Here is a 20274-nt window from a genome sequence, read left to right as displayed (position 1 = left end):
GGAACCGAACTCACGACCTTGCGCTTGCCAGGCAGGCACTTTTGCCTCTGAGCTAAATCCCCAGCCCCCTCCCAATAAGTCTTTGAAGTCAGTGGACAGAGGATCCTATTATCCTCACTTCCCAGCATGGCACACCTTTCACTGTTTTCCAGTACATGTTTTTTAGATATATATTGATAAAAGCCAAACTGCTTACAGATAAAACAGAAATAACCAAAATATCTGTCCCCTAACATAAAGCATGATATTATCAGGGATTTTTGGTTTGTTTCTTTTTCAAGAACTGCAGATGTTTAACTTCAGATCAGTAAATGTTAAAGCCAATTGTTATTGTCCTTTTTCATATCAAGACATAAAGTAATATTTTACGCTGAGATTTAATTGCCACAAATAATGTGGTAACCTTATCCCAGCTACATTCCTTTTCTTAAAATCCTGTTACCATTTTAGTAATGTGAAAGCTTGCACTCCACAGCCTTTAACATTTAGCATTTCCTTTTTCCTAGACCCATGTGAACAGTATAATCTAAAACAAAATAAGAAATTATAATGTTCATTCCCAAATAAGCCTGGAATAAAAATGAGTCTTTATATGGATCTTAAGACTCATTTTCCCTCTCTAAGGAAAAGCATGCTGCAGGGAAAAGTTAAAAGTCACATTTGCTTGGCGTTGCAAATAAAAATAAAGTCCAAGGTAAATTTAATTTTCCTGAGGGAAATTAATGACACCTTGTGCACTTGTTTGCAGGTCATAGATCTGTACTGGGGAGTTGACGAAGATGAATGGGACAGCCCTGAGCTCCAGAAGACTCGCATGAAGCTGCTAGAGGATTGCTTGAAAACTTCTGCAGGTCCATGTTTTGTTGTGGGTATAAAAAAACTAATGCTTTATATTCAATTGTAGACGAATGTGAGAATTCTTGCTGATTTGCGATTTTCAAGGGACTTTTAAAATGAGCAGAAAAGACATTTTTACATCTATTTTAAAAATTTAAACTGTCTCTGTACCCTCAATATGTGAGAACAAAACCTTCTTCAGCTTTTCTCAAGAAGTGCTGCAAATTAACAGTGAATAATTTGAAATGTTAATCAAAGGAATGACTTGGGTTTGACAACAATTTCTGCACCTTGTGATCAGCAAGAAGGATTACAGTTTCAGTCCTGTAGTAATTACCCTAGTTGTTCTTGTCCTATTGTACAGTGTATTCCATCATAGTATGTCTGTCTCTCAGCATTAGAATTTCTGGCATCTTTTTAACACGGTGGCTGAAACACTGTCAAAGCAAACCAAATACACTGCAGCAAGTCTGCCAATAGGAAATGGTGTCTTGTGAAAGAGTTTTGCTTCTGCAGTGATTTTCAGCTAGAGGCTCATTATAAGCTACAAGTCAACAGAGATGTTTCAAGTAGAACATTACTACTAGTTCCGTATTCTTTTCTGAGGAATGCTCCTGTAAGCACAGTATAGTAAGGTAAGTAGGTCATTCTATGGCAGGTGATTGTGTAAAATCACTGCCTTAACTTAGCTTAAGAAACAAATCCTTATTTTGAATCCAAACAGATCCTACCAATCCTACTTCCCTTTGCAGCCGAGTACGCTCTGTGGCTGAGAGATTGCTAGTCAGTGCTGTGAGTAAAATACTGTGTTGCACATGAAAATCTAGACAAGGTAAATTGACAAAAGGGGCTTGAATATTGATTCTCATATCCATCTATATTTGGCTCCACAGAAGGTTAGGAAATCTTGCAGCCATAGATGATTTCAGAAAACCCAACCTGCCAATGTTAAAGTTCTTTCAAAGACGCTAAGGTGCCTAAGGACTCTGTATATGCCACGGCCTGCTCTTTGTACTTGAGTATGGTAGGGTGAGCTGTGTGAAATTGTCATTTTATGGACCAGTTTCTTATTTGACCTTAAAACTGCCTGCCCTAACGAGATCAAATTCCGGCCCTCATGGAGCTTTCATTCTTGTGTGCGTTGAAGAGGAAGAGTGAGCAGAGGCAGCAAAAAAAAAAAAAAAAAAAACAAGGATGAAACGGAAAGTAAGTCAGATGGCAATAAGTGCTAAGGAGGAAAATTAAGAAAGAGGAGAGCATGTGAACAAGGGAAGAGAATGGCTGTTTTCAGGAGAGTAGAGAGAGAAAGCTTCGTGGATAAGGCGACTTTGAAGGGGAATGGCGTGACAGGCGCAAAGAAGCCGGCTGGTGTTGCAGGTCAGAGCCTTCCCGGGGAGCGGCCCGTTGGGGGCTGGGTAGGACGAGGGAAAGGCAAGCAGCAGCTCGAACTGGTGAGCAGAGACAGAGCACAGGCGTGGGGACACAGCACTGGGCTTTGGGATCTTTTTAAAGAAAAAAAATTCTTTATTCTTATGGCTCTACATGATCTGGAAACAGCGATTTTAGAAAGGTAATCTAATTAATATAATTGGGTAGCTTTAAAGTTGACTACAAGGACTGCCCTTTTAGTCTGAGTGACAAGGGAAGCCACAGAAGTGTATTAAGCAGAGGTCTAAAGTGCCAGGCTATATGTTTTAAAGAGTACTTCAGGTGCTGGGTGCAAAACAGAGCAGAATAGGAAGGCCTTTAGACAGCTTCACAAGGACTCACAGGAGAAACACACCTGGTTTGGAGGGAAGGGTAGAGAACAAACATCTAACAAAAATGCCTTGTGGTCTGAAAAATAAAATTTTAAAGAGCTAGTAGTGAAAGAAGAATTGGGACATTTTTTAGATCTCCAGGACAGAACTAAGACCAATGGATGGAAATTACAAGGAAGCAGATGTCAGCTGTGGGCAAGGAGCTTGAGGGGTATAGCTTAAGGCTTCTGGGTCCCATACCCCTCGGAGTTTTGTGGCACTGAAGGAGCCCTTGCACTCTTCTAAACCTTAGTTTTCCTATCTGTGAAATAGAGGGGATAATTGGTATCTGCCTTAGGAGGTCATTGTGAACATCCAAAGAAATTACAAGGTGCTTTTATCATGTGTCACAGATAGTAACCCACAATAAGTGTTAGTTGTTTCTTGCTATTATTATTATTATTACTTGTCAGATAATGAGATGATTTAAAGATGAAGTCCCCCAACTCAAATGCAGCAAATGCATCCACAAAAATAACACCCACAAAGCTAACTTCAAAGTAATAAATGCAAATAGGGTGCTGTAGAAGATATCCCAGCAATGGAAGACAGGTAAGGTCAGATTCTATCATGCTGAAAAAGCCAGATCTGGGAAGTATAAAATATTCTGAGTCGATCCTGGGGCATCTCAATTGCCATGATTGTAAAGGTCCCATCTTAATCCAGCCTAAACAGTTCAGGAGCACAAGAGACATTCTCCCCCTTTTATAACTATGCAGAATGTCGTTCCTAATCTAAAGCTAGTAATGGCTGTTAATTCCAAAAATTTTCTAGTAGGGGAGTGAATGAGTTAAAGCCTTTGTAAGTTTCTGGAGGTTCTTGGAGAAAAGATTCACTGATAGAACAGCAGCCACAAATTTATTGAGCATAAACAGATCATTTATCCCTTCTTCTGCTTGTCTACTACATGTTTAAATTCTGGGCAATCACGAGGAAACCCTGCAGATACAACTAGGATTGTTCACCCTAGTGATCCTAAATCAGAAGTTTGTCCCACTGCTTAAAGGAAAAAGTATGTCTTTTATGGCCTTTCCTGTTGTAACTATGGCAACAACACCTGTGTGTGTGTGTGTGTGTGTGTGTGTGTCTGTCTGTCTGTGTGTGTGTCTGTGTGTCTGTGTGTGTGTGTGTGTGTCTGTGTGTGTTTGTCACTGTGGAGCTCCAATTTATTTGCTCAGTGCTCCCTTTCGACATTTCCAGAAATTACGATGACCTCTGTGGGAGGCAGAGCTCGGTATGTTATTTTCTGTGACGCCAAAGCCTTTGGCAAGAAAATTCACTGCTACTGAATAAAAGAAGACTTTTATGTCTTCACAGATACTAACCTTTATGTCATATATAAATAAATTCAGGACTAGACCAACCTTTTATTTTGAATACCCAAGGAATGAGGCCCAGAGGGAACTTGAACTTAAGAATTACATTAAGTGCTTGACAGTTTTCAACTATATTCCTAAAAATTATCATTTTGGTGATGGTGTAATATCCGTTGGCATGCAGGCTATGCTACCAACCCTGGAGACACATTTTCACACATTTTTCATCACAAAGAAGATAAGCTGTTCTCTTAGAGGATTAACTTATGAAGAGTAAAATACTTTTCATCTCCATTAAGGGAGAGCAGCATCTGAATAATGCGTGGAGAGAAGAAACCTAGTGGGGAAAGTCCAGAGTTTTTATTTTACAACCTGGGTCCGAGCCCTTATCTTGACACAGTGAGTCACTAACATTCTGTGCTTTATCATATTGTCATAGTTTGGGGTTTGGTGAAGGGAACAATACAGTACAGGACACATATTTTATAAGATTATTTTATAATGAATCACCCAAAGAATCACATACAGAAAGAGAGTGCAGGAAATCTGTCTACACACTGAAGACCAAAGAATCCAGCTAAGGGCCTGAATCCCACAGTAATGTCTCATGCAGGCTGGTTTCACAGATCTGCACTGGGAAGGCCCAGAGGTCAGTGGTGGATGCTAGAAAGTCTGTGCCAGTGGGATGAAGGATCTGTGCCAGCAGGCTGAGGGATCTGCACTGGAGCCAGGAAGTGACTCCTGGTTCTCAAAGTAAGAACCAGAGCTCCCCTAAAAAGTGCCACAGCCGTCCTCAGCAACAGTGAGGTCATGAGCTCCTCTGATGATGAGGAAAACTGAGCTCCCATCAGGAAAGCCATTGCAACAAGCTTCTCAAAGAGACTAAGCAGTGTACCATCTTCCCCTTTGGAGCCAGGAAACAATGCTCAAAGTGAGGACCAGAGCTCCCCCAAAGTGAACCAAAGCCATTCTCATTGACAGCAAGGTCCTGAGCTCCTCAGAGGATGAAAACAACAAAGTTCATCTGGAAAGCCAGCAAGACAAGCTGCTCCAAGAGAACCAACAGCTCCTTACAGCTTCTAACAGCACCCAACAGCCTCTAAACTTCTCCAGTTCTGCCTCTCATGCTGCTGGCACCACCCGACTCAGTTCAGCCAGGTCTTACAAGTTGACCACCAGTTGTCAATCCACCACACATATCCATAAAGATGAGGAGATAGTAACAGCAAACTAAGAACCAACTTCAACTTTGAGTCAACATCAAAGGTTGGTTGTGGATGTCAAATGTGATAAGGTTTTTGTGAACTACAAAGGATTATACAACATGAGAAATTATTAAACCATGATTTAAATTGTAGATTAGAATGAAAGATTTCTGTTAATACTGAATATTTATGTGATATTGGACAGTTTTTCCCCTTATAAATGTTAAATGTAAAAAAGCATGAAGACTTGATTAGAAAGTCAAATATTAAAGGGTTTAATCCATTATTATGTTTATTTCTAAGCTTAGTAAAATGTGTACAGTGTGTGTTATTTTACTAGGTAATAAATTTGCTGGATTTTAGTAAAATCTTCATCTGCTCCCAAGGAAGGAATTAAATCGAAGGTTTGAAGAAGAAAAGATATACTCATCAAAATGCAACACATTTCACAATTTTTCCGGAAACTCCCCCAATATTCATGCCTCAAAGGCTTGACAGCATTTAGAGTATCTAGTTACTATATAATTACTAAACTCTTTATTTTACACAGGTAAACACCAAGACCCAAAGAAGTAAAGGAAAGCAATGTTTCCTGCTCCTAAAATATGCTAGGTACTGTGCTGAGTACTTCTTACATATTATGTTGTATACCAACCCCTTGAGGCAGTTATTTTTGAGTTCTGCGGGTGAAAGTGCTGAGACTTAAGCAACTTCTACAGTTTGACTGAAATGACAACTAGTAAGGGACACAGCCATGATTCCCACCTTGGTCTCTGTCTTGGTTACTTTTCTCTTGTTGCTGAGACAAAATACCCAATGCCCAAAATGAAGGAAGGAAAGGTTTATTTAGCTTACAGTTTATAGAGGTTTCAATCTATCATCAGCTGGCTCCAAGGCAGGATGGCACTGCGCAGGGGCAGTACTTCAAGGTGGCACAAGACAGCAAAAGCAGTAAGAACAAAAGGGGTGGGCGGGAGCAAGCCTCTTTTCCTCCCTTACATAGTGTGCTGGCTACCACCCAGCCCCACACCATCTCAGTGCCCTTGTTCTTCTTGCACAGGCTCAGGATGAATACCCAAAAACATCCTAGAGCAGGAAGGGCATGCCCTTTTCACCACAGGATGTAGAACTGCTCAGTCACTTAACTATACCTCTAGACTCCTCAAGTTGACACAGTGTAACAGCTGAAACAGTCTCTTTCATTCCAAAGTCCACACTCTCTTCCTACTACAAGTCCCTAAATGGTTCAATTGGAAGCAGTCGTGAGGTCCAGGATCCAAGATCTTTTCTGTCAGTCTACCACTTCTTCTTCTATAGACGCACAGGAAGTGTATCCTAATGTCTTGGTTTGGGTTTTTGTGGCATTCTCTCATATACAGCTGAATGAGTCAGATGAAATAATCACTGGTCAAGTGTTGTAACATACTTTTATGGGGTGGGAAATGACACTGTACTGCCCAAAGCTTTATTAAGATTGCTTATACCAACTATTAAATTCCATGGCAGCTTGAGCTTTTTCATCTGATTTCTCTGGACAGACAAGCAAAGGTGTCAAAATGTGTGCTGGGAAATGCTGTAAGTGCAAGTTGTAAAAATATAAAGATTTTCGAGCTTTTCCCTCTGTATGACTGTAGCATCTATGCACAATACATGGTTCAGTCACCAAATCTAAAGGCCCAGTATGGTTCTAGAAATGCACATTTCAGATTCTTCAATAAAGCGCAACAAGAAAATCTGTGTAGGTCCTGCTATACATAAGACTGTGCTGAGTTCTCTGAGTCAAAGGTAAATAACCTGCTACTTCTGTCCTCTTGTGCACCACTTAAAGAGAGGCAGACACGGAAAAAGAGAGGTGTGCTGTTAAATATCATGTACATCACTAAGTGGCTAAGTTGGTGGTAGGCAGGTGCTGTGGAAGCTGGATGGAGAAAGTTGCTTTCATTCTGGGTATCAGAAAAGATTTCCAGAGGAAGTAATGTTTGCATTTTGAGTAAAAGGACAAAGAACTTTCCAACTCAAGATCTAGGGCAGAGTAGATGAGGGTCCCTTAATTGTCCAGAGACCTGGAGCTCCTGAGTCTAAGTAGAACACAGGGTCAGTGCCAGGGTTCTGTGGAACCTGAGGCTAGAAATATAGTTTGAGGCCAAACCTTATAGAAGAGTTTCAGCTTAAAGTTATTAGCAGTGAGAAGGACATTCCACTCATTCGTAACTCCCAAGGCAGGGAGGTGAAGAAGCGGTTGAGGGGAGAGTCTTTCCCAGGAATCTAGCTAGTATCATGAGCTGTATCTGGTAATCTGGGAGGAAAAAAGTGAAATAGGAAGGCACAGATGAGAGACATCGCGGAGAGATTATGTTGATGAGATTATGCTGATCATTTGAGCTTGGAGCTGAGGAACAGGGATGAGTCCAGATGACTATGCTGATAGCGCAGGTATAGCCTTCCTGTACCACCATCAGAAATGCTGGAATATAGGCATTGAAATAAGTGTTAGAGAGAAAGCTACAATTCAAAATTCATAACATAATTACTTGCTGAAAATAAAGTCTACATTAAGCAGCAAAAATGTATAATATTCATCACTACTCCTAATCTCTGTGTTTTCTTTATAATTATCTTTTGTTTTAGGAAGTTTGAAAGTGAAATCAGTAACTATGAGTGAATAAAGAGCAAGTTGAATCACAAAATCAGTGTGCATGATCAAAATTCCATGAACGTTTCACATAGTAGTTTACTCTGCTAATTTAAGGCATCAGGGAAGGTTGTACAGGTATATTTTGTACAGGTATGTCATGGGTTAAGTATGAAGAAACTTCTAGCAGGTGGAGCTCAGAGCAAGTAGTCTCCAAGGAAATGTGTACAGATCTGAAGCAGCCTTGTGGGTCTTCCCAACTTTATAGACCTTTCTTTATCCTTTGCTGTCCGTAGCAGCTCCAGCAGTACTAGGCGTTTCCACTAGTCCTCCCGTTCTTCTTTCTTCTTTGGCGCATGCACTAGATGTACACATCTAATTGTGTGCTTAGGGTTGTTCCTTGGTCTTTTCCAGCTTTGCTCTGCCATATTGTGAAGCCACCTGCTTAGCTATTTTGCAGATCTGAAGAGTTCAAGGCAGTTTAAGTTTGTCCATATTTTTATTTATACATGATATCTCTGTGGAAGAGGAAATGGGTTTAACTGCTTGATTTTGATGAAGAGAAATAGGTTTAACTGTTTGATTTTGATGAAGAGAAACTCTTTTTTTGTTTGTTTAGCACTTAACAACATGCATTGTTTGTGCTACAAGTTTTTAAACATATTCTTAAGATTACTGTTTCTGGGCTGCAATAAAATATTCGTATATCACCAATAGCATTATACATAACTTAAAATGTATTTCTTCATGCCCTTTCCCTTAATTATAAAATTATTTTCTTGCCAAGAATGAGACCAGGCCTTGGAAGACACAGCTGTGTAAGCATTTGAGAGTGGCACTGAATTATGTCCCTATGAAATGGATATTAATTGCTCTCCAACTTGAATCAATTATAAATATAGAGGTGACCCTGATTAACCAACAGTAGGGAAGCAATTGTTCTTAATTGTCCATAACAGTCTCGGGGATGTACTAGACTTAACTTTTCCAAAATGTAGCAGATGAGATATGCTCAAAAAGAATCTGTATTAGTCACCAGGCCCATCTCTGTAGCTCATTTCTTCAAAACAGGAAGAATTATGAAGCTGACCCATGATTATAAATTGCTTGGGCTAGCCTTAGTTGTACTTAGTTTTATAAGTATATAATCTCGAATGAATAAGCCTACCGGTTAAATTTAGATAAAGTTTGCTTTTTAGTCTGCCTGTCTTTAATGTGGGACCCTCACTTAGGGCTTATACTCCCACCTGGACCACTATACTAGCCTACATATACGCACACATAAAAAAGTGCAGAAATAATTCAGAAGCTTAAATTTATAGAAGGCAAATTATTTGCCTGAAACAAGTTTTATATTTTAATCAATAAATACATCTTTACTTTCTTTTCTGATTTCCTCTAATAGATGACCAAAATGGACTACTAACTGATTTCTTTACTGAAGTTCAGAAAAACAGAAAGCTTTTTCTGTTAATTTTTATCAATTGTATGATAATGACTTCTGCTCTATTCAAATTAAATCTCCTGAAGTTTCTCAGGAAATGAAGGAAGCAAGAAGCTTCCCTTTTCTAACTTTATCCAATTTATTTTATTTTATTTTAAAGAAAAAAAGATAAACAATGAAAACGAGTTTCAAAACAGTTTAGTAGGACAGTTACAATAATTGATACATTGCATTTTGCTGTCTAGTAGCTAATCGGAATACAAGATATAGGTGTGATACCTTGGCTAAACAATATTAACACAAAACATTCTTTTCAAGGAACTAAGAGAAGCTCACTGTATAATTGTCTTAACAATTTTGTGTACACATGTAATTTTTTTCTTTTTCCCTTTCTTCCTTCCACTTTTCCCCATCACACCTGTCTTTTCTTTTACAGTTTTTTCTCAGTTCACAATATCTATTGCAATAGTTATGTGTGACACCAGAGGGCGCATGCTGACTCAAGGGTACCAAGTGTCTCACCCAATTCTCTCAGTCACAAACCAATTGACTGAATTTTTTTTTTTTTTTTTTTTTTTTTCTTTTTGAGACAGGGTCTCACTATGCAGTTCAGGCTGGCCTTGAGCTCACTTTGTAGCCCAGGCTGGGCTCAGGTTGGCAATGGTCCTCCTGCCTCAGCCTCCTGACTGCTGGGATTACAGGCGTGTGCTACCACACCCAGCCCTCAATTGACTGAATTTAATGTCTTCTACAATTTTATTTCTCTGGAGAAAATGTTAAAATGTGTATTCTAATTTTAACCTTCTACATGGAGTGAATAATTTTTCCTTAAATGTTTTCCTAAGGCAAAGAAATGAAATCTTACAGTGGCAAACTTTTTTATTTTCACAGTTTCCTTTTACAGTGAAGCAGAGCTGTATTCATGGTAATAACATTCAGAAAGTATGAAAAAAGAAAGTAAATCTCAGAGAATCAAAAAATCATTTCTTCTTTTGAAATACAATATATTTAATAAGGCCATTAATTAGTAGTATAATTCTTATATATTGAAAACATGCTAGTATGAAATCTCCACATTATTGTTAGATGAAATTAAGATAAGTTTGTCTGGATACTTGTAAATTTAAAGCTAATTTAAAGCTAAAAGTAGCTTTTTACTAGTATCTCACTTCACTTAATATATTTTTCGTCTCTACTTCACTATTCTTAAAGATGTCCAGTTTCCCATATTCAGAGATTATGATGAATACGTGGACTGATTCATTTAGTTCTCTCAGTGATTTATGAAGTTACTATTGTTATAACCATTGTATGTGTAAGGTAGCTGAGGTGAAAAGAGACTTCCTGACTCTTGTCAAGGCATATGACAAGTAAAGGACAATCTGGGACATGGACCTATGGCCTAGGGCCACGTTTTATATATTTATTACTCCATTGCATGGCTTCTCAGTTTATCTTCATGCAGCATGTGCTTTCCCTGAATTAAGATATATTCATTTTAACCTACAGAGTTCTCTTAATCAGTGGATCTCAAGTTCCCACTGATTAAGTGCGAGTAACTCGCCTATCTGGCATGTCATCATCTCTTACATATGGAAGTCAAAAAATAGTGTTCCCGACTTCCATCCTTCCCCTAGTTCTGATTCATACTTTTGTTCCTTCCCAGATCTGGTGCCACCTATCTTAAAGCACACCACTATGCCAGTGTGCTGCGCAGAAGGAAAGCTCAGCTCATTTCTAAGAGTGATTAGTTCATCTTTCCTTCTCTCCTGTGAAAGCCATCATCCCTCCAGTCCTTGGGGAAGAAGTGACTTAAAAGATACAAACATATATTGTAAATTCCCTTCGACTGATCTATTCATGGTAGTCTCTCCTATATTCATATCGAACTGTGATGATGCAAGACAAAATTTGCAGTGCTAAAACCAAGACTCAATCAAGGAAGAAATTGGTCTAGTTATAAGACATGAGTTAAATTAAGATTCACAAACTGTGGACAATAAATCATGGTAATAGCAAGTACTTACTTGACATTATTTATGTGCTAGGCACTATTTTGCATTTTATATATAGGAATTTATGTAACCTCATAATAGCATTAGTGAGATGTAGGTGCTACTACTATATATCTATTTTACAACAAGGAAATAGGTACACACCTGGGATTTGAAGCCAGGCAGACTGACTAAGGTTCACGGTCTTGACAATTTCATGTCTTTATACATTTCCTCCAGCATTTGATAGGGAATGCTTCCCTCTGACTGTACTACCTACCCTTTGTCTAAATGTCCATGTTGGTTGATGTCATGAAGTACACTGAATAGCACAAATATAGTTTTCTAAAAGGGTTGTCAAAGCTCAGTAAAGTTCAAGATGGCAGTTCATCATAAACCAGAAACATAATAAAGGTTTGGTTGCTTACTGTAATTTGGCTTGAATGCTCCTAATGAGCCAGTTGCTGGCTGGGAATACCTTAATAGCAGTATATTCTGAGACTTCTAAATATTCACATGTCCCACTACTGAAAAAATTTAGAGAATTAGCAGCAGCACTTGATGAAAGCTCCAGCTCAGTCTACCAAGTCTCTGTTAGACACTCGTTCCTGAACTAGGAGTAAGTGCAGTGATTTGGTCTGTAGCACCAGATGGAAAATAGCTGTCCAACACCTAAATGGACAGATACCAGAACAAAAGAGCAATCCAAACATCAGTTTGTATCTAAACTGTTGGGAAATATTTTACAGGTTAAAAATAGGTATTTTGATGGTAATAGACCTCAAAACCAGTTGCAACAGGACACAAAAGGTTTGAGGAAACACTTTGGCTTCTTAGTAGCATGCACAAATTTCTGTGAGACTGAAACTCATACAAGAGAACAGAGCATTGTATAAAGACAGGTATGGTAAAGGCAGATGCATTAATTGGGCTTCTCCAGAGAGACCAAACTAATGGAGGACAGTGAGAGAGATGAGAGGGGATTTATTGGCTGAACTGTTTTCTGCAGTTATGGAAGGTAAGAAGTTCCATGACAGGTTGCATGATAGGGACATGGGATGCTGATAATAAGGTTCTGTTCCCATTTGAAGATCCAAGAACCTGGTGGCCCCTGCCTCAGGTCCTAAAGTCCAAAGGTTGGAAAGCCTAGAGTTATGTTCTGGGGAAGTAGGGATGGATGTGTTTCAAGAAAGACAAAGAATTTAACACAGTAAAAGTCAAGTTGGCGATACTGAGAATAAACATGAGATGGTTTCTTCATTTGTAGAAAGAAATGAAAAATAAAAGGGAAAAACAGAAGACAGAAAATGGGAATCCAAACATAGATTTGCAGACATTTTTACAGAAGACAGGAAAGAATGAAGGTCTGAAGCAATTATCAAAGATGCTTGGAAGAAAAGCATTGGAAGAAAAAGATTGGAAGAAAAATGACTTCACTAGCAATATAAACATCTTCAAATGATGTAGCAAAATAGGGAAAAGCCATAGAAGCAAAATTAGAAATCAAAAGCAGATTATCTAGCCAGAGATACAGAAATAATAACAGTGACACTAATATAGAACATTAAGTGCCATGTATCTGAGATTTACATTTGTAGGCTTTGAAAAATTTATATCATAAGTAAAAAAAAACTTGAAAATTATGACAAAGAGGCCAGGGATATAGCTCAGTAGTACAGCACTTGCCTTGTAATTGCAAGGTCCTGAGTTCAATTCCTGGCACACACACACAAAAAAAAATTATGACGAAGTGCTATGTAAAATTCTACACTGAGGAAGTTTCTAAGCTGAACAATATAAATGTTTTCCTGCAAAATAGTAATCAAATAATATAATATAATATAAATAATATCAAATGATATATAATATAATAATATAAATAATATAAATCAAATAATATAATATTAATGTAATAATATAAATGCTTTCCTGGGAAATTAATCATCAAAAAGATACAAGAAAATTGGGATAACTTCTGAATATTAGCTTCCTTTAGATTTCAGAAAGCAGGCCAGGTACTTTTACCTGTGTATTCATCAAACTGTTCAAAGGAAATATTCCCATTTCAAATAAAATTTTGTAGTATGAGGATAGACAAAAAAGTACAAGCCTTCCTGTTTGTTTTCTAGGACAGCATTCCCCACCTTCCAAGCCAAATAGAGCAGGCACAAAACAATCATGCTCCTTCTCAATTTGAATATAGATTTAAATATTCTTTACAAAGTAATTTAAAAAACTAAATTGAAAAATAGGTTAAAATAGTGTGTGCCATACTTAGGATTTACCCCAGAACTGTAAGGGAGATTTACTTATAAAGTTGGCATGATGACATGGCCTCTAGCCCCAGAAATTCAGAAGGCTGAGACAGGAGAACTGCTTAAGCTCAGGAATTTGCGACCAAGCTGGGAAAGGTAGCGAGACTCTATCTCAAAAAAGCAAAGTCAATCAGTAAGTAAGTCAATGAGAAAAATACCCTAATCTTCACTGATATTAATCTTTAGAAAGGTATTTAACAATATTCAAGACCTATAGATAAATTCTGAAAATCTAGCAGATTTCTCTTAGTAGCTTAAGAATACCATATGCTAATGTCCAACTCATAATTACCATTGACATGCTTACTGTAATATTAATGCTTGTTTTTTTTATAATGAAAGTTGCAGATGACAGAAAAGAAAGCATATATACTCATATAATCTCAGCACCCAGAGAACAGCACCATTAATATTTTAATGTATATTTTAAACATTTGCTAAGTGCTCATCAGCATATTTTTCACTTAATTTTGTGGAGAATACTGTGCCATAGGTATTCCTGTCTTAGTCCTCTTTGTCATTGTAATGAGACTGATTCATGGAGAGATCAAGTCACTTTCCCAAGGTCTCCCAGCAAGCAGCCATGTGGTTGGCTATAAATCTACGTGTTCTTACGCAAGAATTTACTCCCTAAACTATTATATTAAACTTTCTTTAGAAAACTTTTCCCCAGTATTATATTTTCAAGTTGCATATAATGGTTTGAAATTAGGATTTATATAATTGCAAAATGTTCTGGCATATGAATTAAATGTTATGTATGCTAAACATTGCCTTATTTTTAAATACACAGGTCATTAAGTATTGTCTAGTGTAAATATATACACTATAAATATGTATAAATAAATACATATAAATATATATGTAAATAATATATATATGTATATTTTTTGTCTTTTTGAGACAAAGTCTCACTGTGCATTTCAAGCTGGACTTGAGCTCACTTTGTAGCCCAGGCTGGCCTCAGACTTGCAATGATCCTCCTGCCTCAGCCTCTTGAGTGCTAGGATTGCAAGTGTGCATCACCATGCCCAGCTCCTATTGTTTAATATAAATAATACATTTAACATTTTCATATAAATTTAAATTGCCTGATTTTTTCCTTTTTTTTTATTGCTATTTGTTTGTCATACAGAAGGATCGCATTCATCATTGGGAACTTGTACCTGTACATAATATACCTTAATTCTTTTTTTCCCATTCCCCTCCCCTCCCTTCAACCCTTCCTGAGAATTGAATTCTGAAATGAATTCTGACATCTTGAAGGTGACTTCTGGGGTGCAAAATTATTAGGTTAAAAGTTATAAATATTTGTGAGCCTATCTTGATTTTCATGTTTCTGCTTGTTTTCCAAAAATATTTTTCAATTTTTGTCCCTGCCTGGGAAAAATAAAAATAAATACACTCAGAAGCTCCTTAGTAGTATTATTTAAAGCTTTTATAAATTCAATAAGTGGAAAAAGGGGCTATCATTTTATTTCATGTATTTTGCTACCTGTAATGTCTTAAAACATTTCAATACATTTACTAGCCATGGAAATTTATTTTATAATTTGCTTATTAGTTCCTGCCTCAGAGAAAACAGCAGGGCTTATAGTTAAGAACATTTTTGTTATTCTAGGCTCTGGAGTGAGACAAATGTATTGAACTTTTTAGAAGTATAAATATTGTGTGTTGTTCTCACATGAAGACTGACGTGGAAAATTATTCACAGAAATCTGTATTAATCCTGTATTAAAACTATGTCTCACTGAGCCTCAGCTTCCTCATATTTAAATGAAGATATTCATAATACTTCATTAGTTTATTGTCAGTATTAAATAAGGATATATGCAAAGTGGTTAGTGCACGAATAGAGCCTCCAAATACTGAGTACTTTCAAACATTGTTCCATGATTTCCTATCACTTACTTGGAGCTCTCCTTAGACTGAGAACAGAGTTCTCTATCCGCTTAGCACTCTTGCACAATATATTGTGCATTTTCAGGAGGGCGGTCATCTTTGTCTCTGTCCCCAGTTCCTAGACAAAAGTTTGCTATGTATTAGGACTATCTTCCCCACTCTCCTGGACTTAATGTAAAATTACTTAACTTCCAAAAGACATTTTGGGATACTAAGTAAGATTCTCTCTTGCTAGCCTCTACAACATTATGTCATCTTCCTTTTGGAGAATTTTACCCGTTTTCCTATTTCAGAATTTTAAAAATAGAAATCCTCAAATTTAGGTTTTTAAAGGCAGCCTTTATATTACCAAGCAACCTTTATATTACCTTCATATTACCTTAGTACACAAAAGCCACTGTCACATGGGCAGACTGGGGGGCGGGTGCAGGAGTACTGAGGTCAGTACTGAGGAGTACTGAGGGCAGATGCAAGAGCACTGACATCCCAGCTCTGGTGTGATTTGATGAGCAGAGAAGGAGCAGCCACAGCATGGGCCTTGGAGAATGGAGAAGGGCTCTCATGCTTTCTTCCTTCTCTTCCCAGTGAAAGGGAGGAGAAATGTTTTCAAAAATACATTCCCACCTTTTGGGTAGTAAAACACAAAAAACGAAATTTGCTGGTAAGGTTTTACGAAGGCCTGCAAATGTCAGCTGTTTAAACAGTTATTTTCACTGTCAAGGCAAAGTTGTAAAGGCTTAGGAGAAAAAAATAATCTTCAGAATAAAGTAAAATATTTGAGATTATAACTTTCTTTTTTTAATATTGGAGATTAAACCCAGGGCCTTCACATTTTGAGACAGGTCTCACTAAATCTCTGAATTACCTAGACAGCATGATCCTCCTGCCTCAGCCTCCCAAAATACTGGTATTATAGGCATGGGCCACCGGGGTTGACTAGAACATCATTTTATAATAAAAATAAAAATTCATAGGCCTGCTTGCGTTCTGATGATAAGGAAATTGTATATTCTATGGCTATCTCCGTCCTCCCTGCTCCCAGTGCACCCTCCCTCACTCATGTATCTGTGTTTGTGCCTCGGCTCTGTTAACACTCATTCCATAAAATATGAACCACAGTGACTTTGGGGGATTTTAAATGTCCCATCTCTATGCTTTTCTAGAATGACGTTTCAGTTGAAATAGAGGACTTAGGCAACCACAATCTCTATTGACAAGTTTAAATTCAATTTTATTATCTAAGCCTTCTCAAAGAAAAAAAAGACACACACATACCCCAATCATAGTACAGTGTTAGTGGACTGGGGATATAGCTCAGAGGCACAAGCCATCTGCCTGGCAAACACAAGGTCCTGAGTTCAACTCCCGGTACCCACCCCCCAAAATGATGATAATATAGTATTAGTGAGGCTCTTTGCTAAGAAGGTGAGCAGCAGGACAGGGCCACTTGGTTGCTGTTCCTTTTCAGCTGTGCTCCATAATTTCAAGGACCTTGGAAGGGACTCCATTTCCCCCGCCGCGGGCCAGACAAATTCTAACCTGATTTTGCCACAGTCTTAGGACAATTTCCTGACCTGTTACGCAGTTACCTTTTTTCTGGCTCTTATATTTTGTTTTATTTCTTTGGATATTTTTTTCCAGGTGACCTTTGAGTCAGAGGAACTCATAATTTGGTGACTCTTATAAAAGTGCTTATTTCAATACCTCCCCCATGTGTCCTCTTTACACGTTATTTTATAAATAATAAAAATAAAAAGCTACTTTCTCTGTAATGCTGGGCTCAACAACTGATTTCTTTTAAAACTGAAGAGTTTAAAGAATTGGGCATTTTGCTGACATTCACAAGGACTTGTGTTTCACAGCTGCTTGGAGCGCAAATTTGTTTTGTGGCTTTATAATTAGAACAGTAAGACTGATAGTTTGATTTTACTTGTTTTGAGGTTAGAAAGCTGCCTGTCCCATCTTAGTTATTTCAGTTCATATTTTAGAAAGATGAAATTGAGCAACTGCTTGATAATTTGTTCTGCTCTGTGCTTTCTACTCCATCCCACCCTCTAGAAAATTTCTTTCATTCTGCTTGTCTGCACCATTCCCTGGAAAACCGGGTTACAGGGTTCACAAATGTGCCCAGTTTGTGGTTGTATTTACCGTGCAGAGAAGGAAGGGCAGCATTTCTTGGCTGTTCTACAGGTTTCTCACAGGAAGAGCTGTGATGAGCAGAACTGTGACTGGCTTACACAGCCAGTCAATTATAAGAATAAGAATAAATACAACAGACTCTTACACAGCAGTGTTTACATTTTAAGCCAATTAGTACTCTTATCCAATTTGTGTTGCTACATATAACAAAATACCTGAGCCCAAAGAATGTACAAAGAATAAAAATGTGTTTGAGTCATAGTTCTGGGTGCTGGAAGGCCCAGGCGGATGTCAGTGGCATCTGCTCAGCACTGACCAGGACCTTCTTTATTATAATATGACAGAGGGCATCGTCGCACAAGCAGAGCAAATGTGTGTCAGCTGAGACTCTCTCGCTCCTATAAAGCCACTGATGACATCGAGGGTTCCCCACTCCGCTGACATCATCTAGCAGCATGATGAGGACAGCACTGCTGTCTCCGTTTCACAAGACAAACTGAGGCACAGAGAGGTTGGATAACCTGTCAGTCATGCAGTAAGCACAGAAGCCAGAATTCAAACCCTGGCAGTTTAATTTCAAGGTCCATTCATTTGTTTCACGCCTTTGTGATTTGCAAAGCACATTTCACACATTTTATTCTTTGAGCCTCTTAACATTCCCAGGAGATATTCAGGGTTGGTTGTTGTGTTTGTTCATTTGGGTAAACTGAGGCAGAACCCTGCGGCAAGGTTACATGAGTAAGTGATGAACCAATACCTTAGTGCCTGTATCATATTTGCCAAAGGCATACATTAGTAAATAATGAGGCAATTTCAGCCCCAGGCCTCCTGACTGCAAGCCTGTGGCTCTCAAGGGAAGCTTTGTTTGATTTCATTTTCCCAGGGAATACTTTTATTAAATAAAAGCTTATGTTGTCTCTGTGTGATACAAAGGCAGAATTTTGCCTGTGAAGCCGGGTAGATGGGGCATGCCGTCTTCTCTTTCTCAAGTACTTGTTTCTGATCCACTCCCAGAAGCCTGAAAGAAGTTCCACGGAACACAACTAAGAATCCATTGCTTTGCCTCATGATCTCTTTTTTTTAACAGTAAAATGTAGGATAAAATTTATCCAATTTAAAATGTACAATTTTTTAAGTAGAGAAGCATTAAAAGAAAACTTACAAACACACACAGAAAATATTTATAGATATTAGGTTGCCTCAGTCACATAGATCTAACAACTTTAAATGATATTTTTTTTTTATTTTAAAGAGCAGAAAAAGAAACAGAATAGTGAAACCAAGTTTCAAAACAGGTTAGCAGGACAGCTACAGTAGTTGACACATCGCATATTGTTGTCTTCGTAGTAGTTATTCAGAGTGCAAGATATAGGCATAATATCATGTGCAAACAATATTAGTAAAAAACCTTCCCTTCAATGAACTAAAAAAACTAGCTGTATAACTCTGTTAACTATTCTGTGTATACATATGTATATTTTCCATTTCTTCCTTTCCCGCTTTAAGTTTGCCTTTTCCTATGAACAGTTTCTTCTTAATTCATTATATCTATTGTACATATCATATCTTATTTACTTGTTCAGTTTCTCACATTAATGAGACAATATGATGTTTACTCATATGAGTCTGATTTATTTCGTTTATGAGTATGGTCTCGAGTTGCATCCATTTACCTATAAAAGTCTCCAGTTTATCCTTCTTTATGGCTGAGTAGTACTCCATTGTATAAAAAAATCTTTTTTATCCATTCTTCAGTTAATGGGCATTTGGGTTGTTTCCAAGATATAGCTATGACAAATTGCGCTGCTATAAACATGGGTGCACATATATCACTGTGGTATGATGCTTTTAATTCTTCTGGGAAAACATGCAGAAGGAGAATAGCTGGTTCAAATGGGACCTCTAGCCCTAGTTTTTTGAGGAATCTCCACACTGATTTCCATAGTGATTGCACCAGTCTACATCCCCACAACAGTGCATAAGGGTTCCTTTTCCTCCGTAGTCCTTCCAGCATTTGTTATGGTTGATTTTTTTATGATAAATGGTGCTGGAAAAACTGGCTTTCCACATGCCTAAGACTAAACTTAGACTCATGTCTATCATCATGCACTAAAGCCAAAATGGATTAAACATCTAAGTATTAAATATAAACACTAAATTACTGGAAGATAAACAGAAATCTCAAAAACACAGGTGTAGGCAGAGACTTCATGAACAAAACCCAGGCTGCAAGGAAAATATTACAAAGAACCAACAAATGGAACCTCACTCATTAAAAAGCTTTTGCACAACAAAAGAAATCACCAACAGAGTGAAAAGACAATCCACAGAGTGGGGAAAAGATTATAGCCAGTTGTCGTGCAGACAAGGGACTTATATCTAGAACATTCAAAGAACTGAAACCACCCCCCTCGAAATTCAAAGACCCAATCCAGAAATGGGCATCCGAAATGGATTTACACCTCTCAGATGAAGAAATGCAAATGGCAAATAAATATATGAAAATATACCATTCAACATCATTGGTCATTCGAGAGCTGCAAATTAAAACAACACTGAGATTCCATTTTGCCCCATGATATCTTTCAAAGTGGTGCAGAATGGATTTGTTCTTCCCAGGAACTGAGTAGTATAAAGGAAGAGTATCACAGTAGTATAGTAGTGTAAAGGAAGAGTAGAGTAATGGGAGGC

General features: G+C 37.8%; 1 protein-coding gene across 2 annotated transcripts in view; it reads left to right on the top strand.

Moving 5' to 3' along the window:
* Nwd2 (NACHT and WD repeat domain containing 2) overlaps nt 1–20274 on the top strand; it is a 151511-nt gene that overhangs the window by 72582 nt on the left and 58655 nt on the right. The window contains exon 3 of one of the 2 annotated variants that reach the window (XM_005392014.2): nt 749–865. In XM_005392014.2, coding sequence (XP_005392071.1) covers nt 749–865 — 117 coding nt within the window. Of the gene's footprint in view, nt 1–748; nt 866–20274 lie in introns of those variants that run through there. The other variant, XM_013518118.1, reaches the window with a different exon arrangement.

The sequence above is a fragment of the Chinchilla lanigera genome, unplaced genomic scaffold (genome assembly GCF_000276665.1).
Source record: "Chinchilla lanigera isolate Chin_1 unplaced genomic scaffold, ChiLan1.0 scaffold00042, whole genome shotgun sequence".
Taxonomy (NCBI): Eukaryota; Metazoa; Chordata; class Mammalia; order Rodentia; family Chinchillidae; genus Chinchilla; species Chinchilla lanigera.
This window is presented reverse-complemented; position numbering and strand designations above follow the sequence as displayed.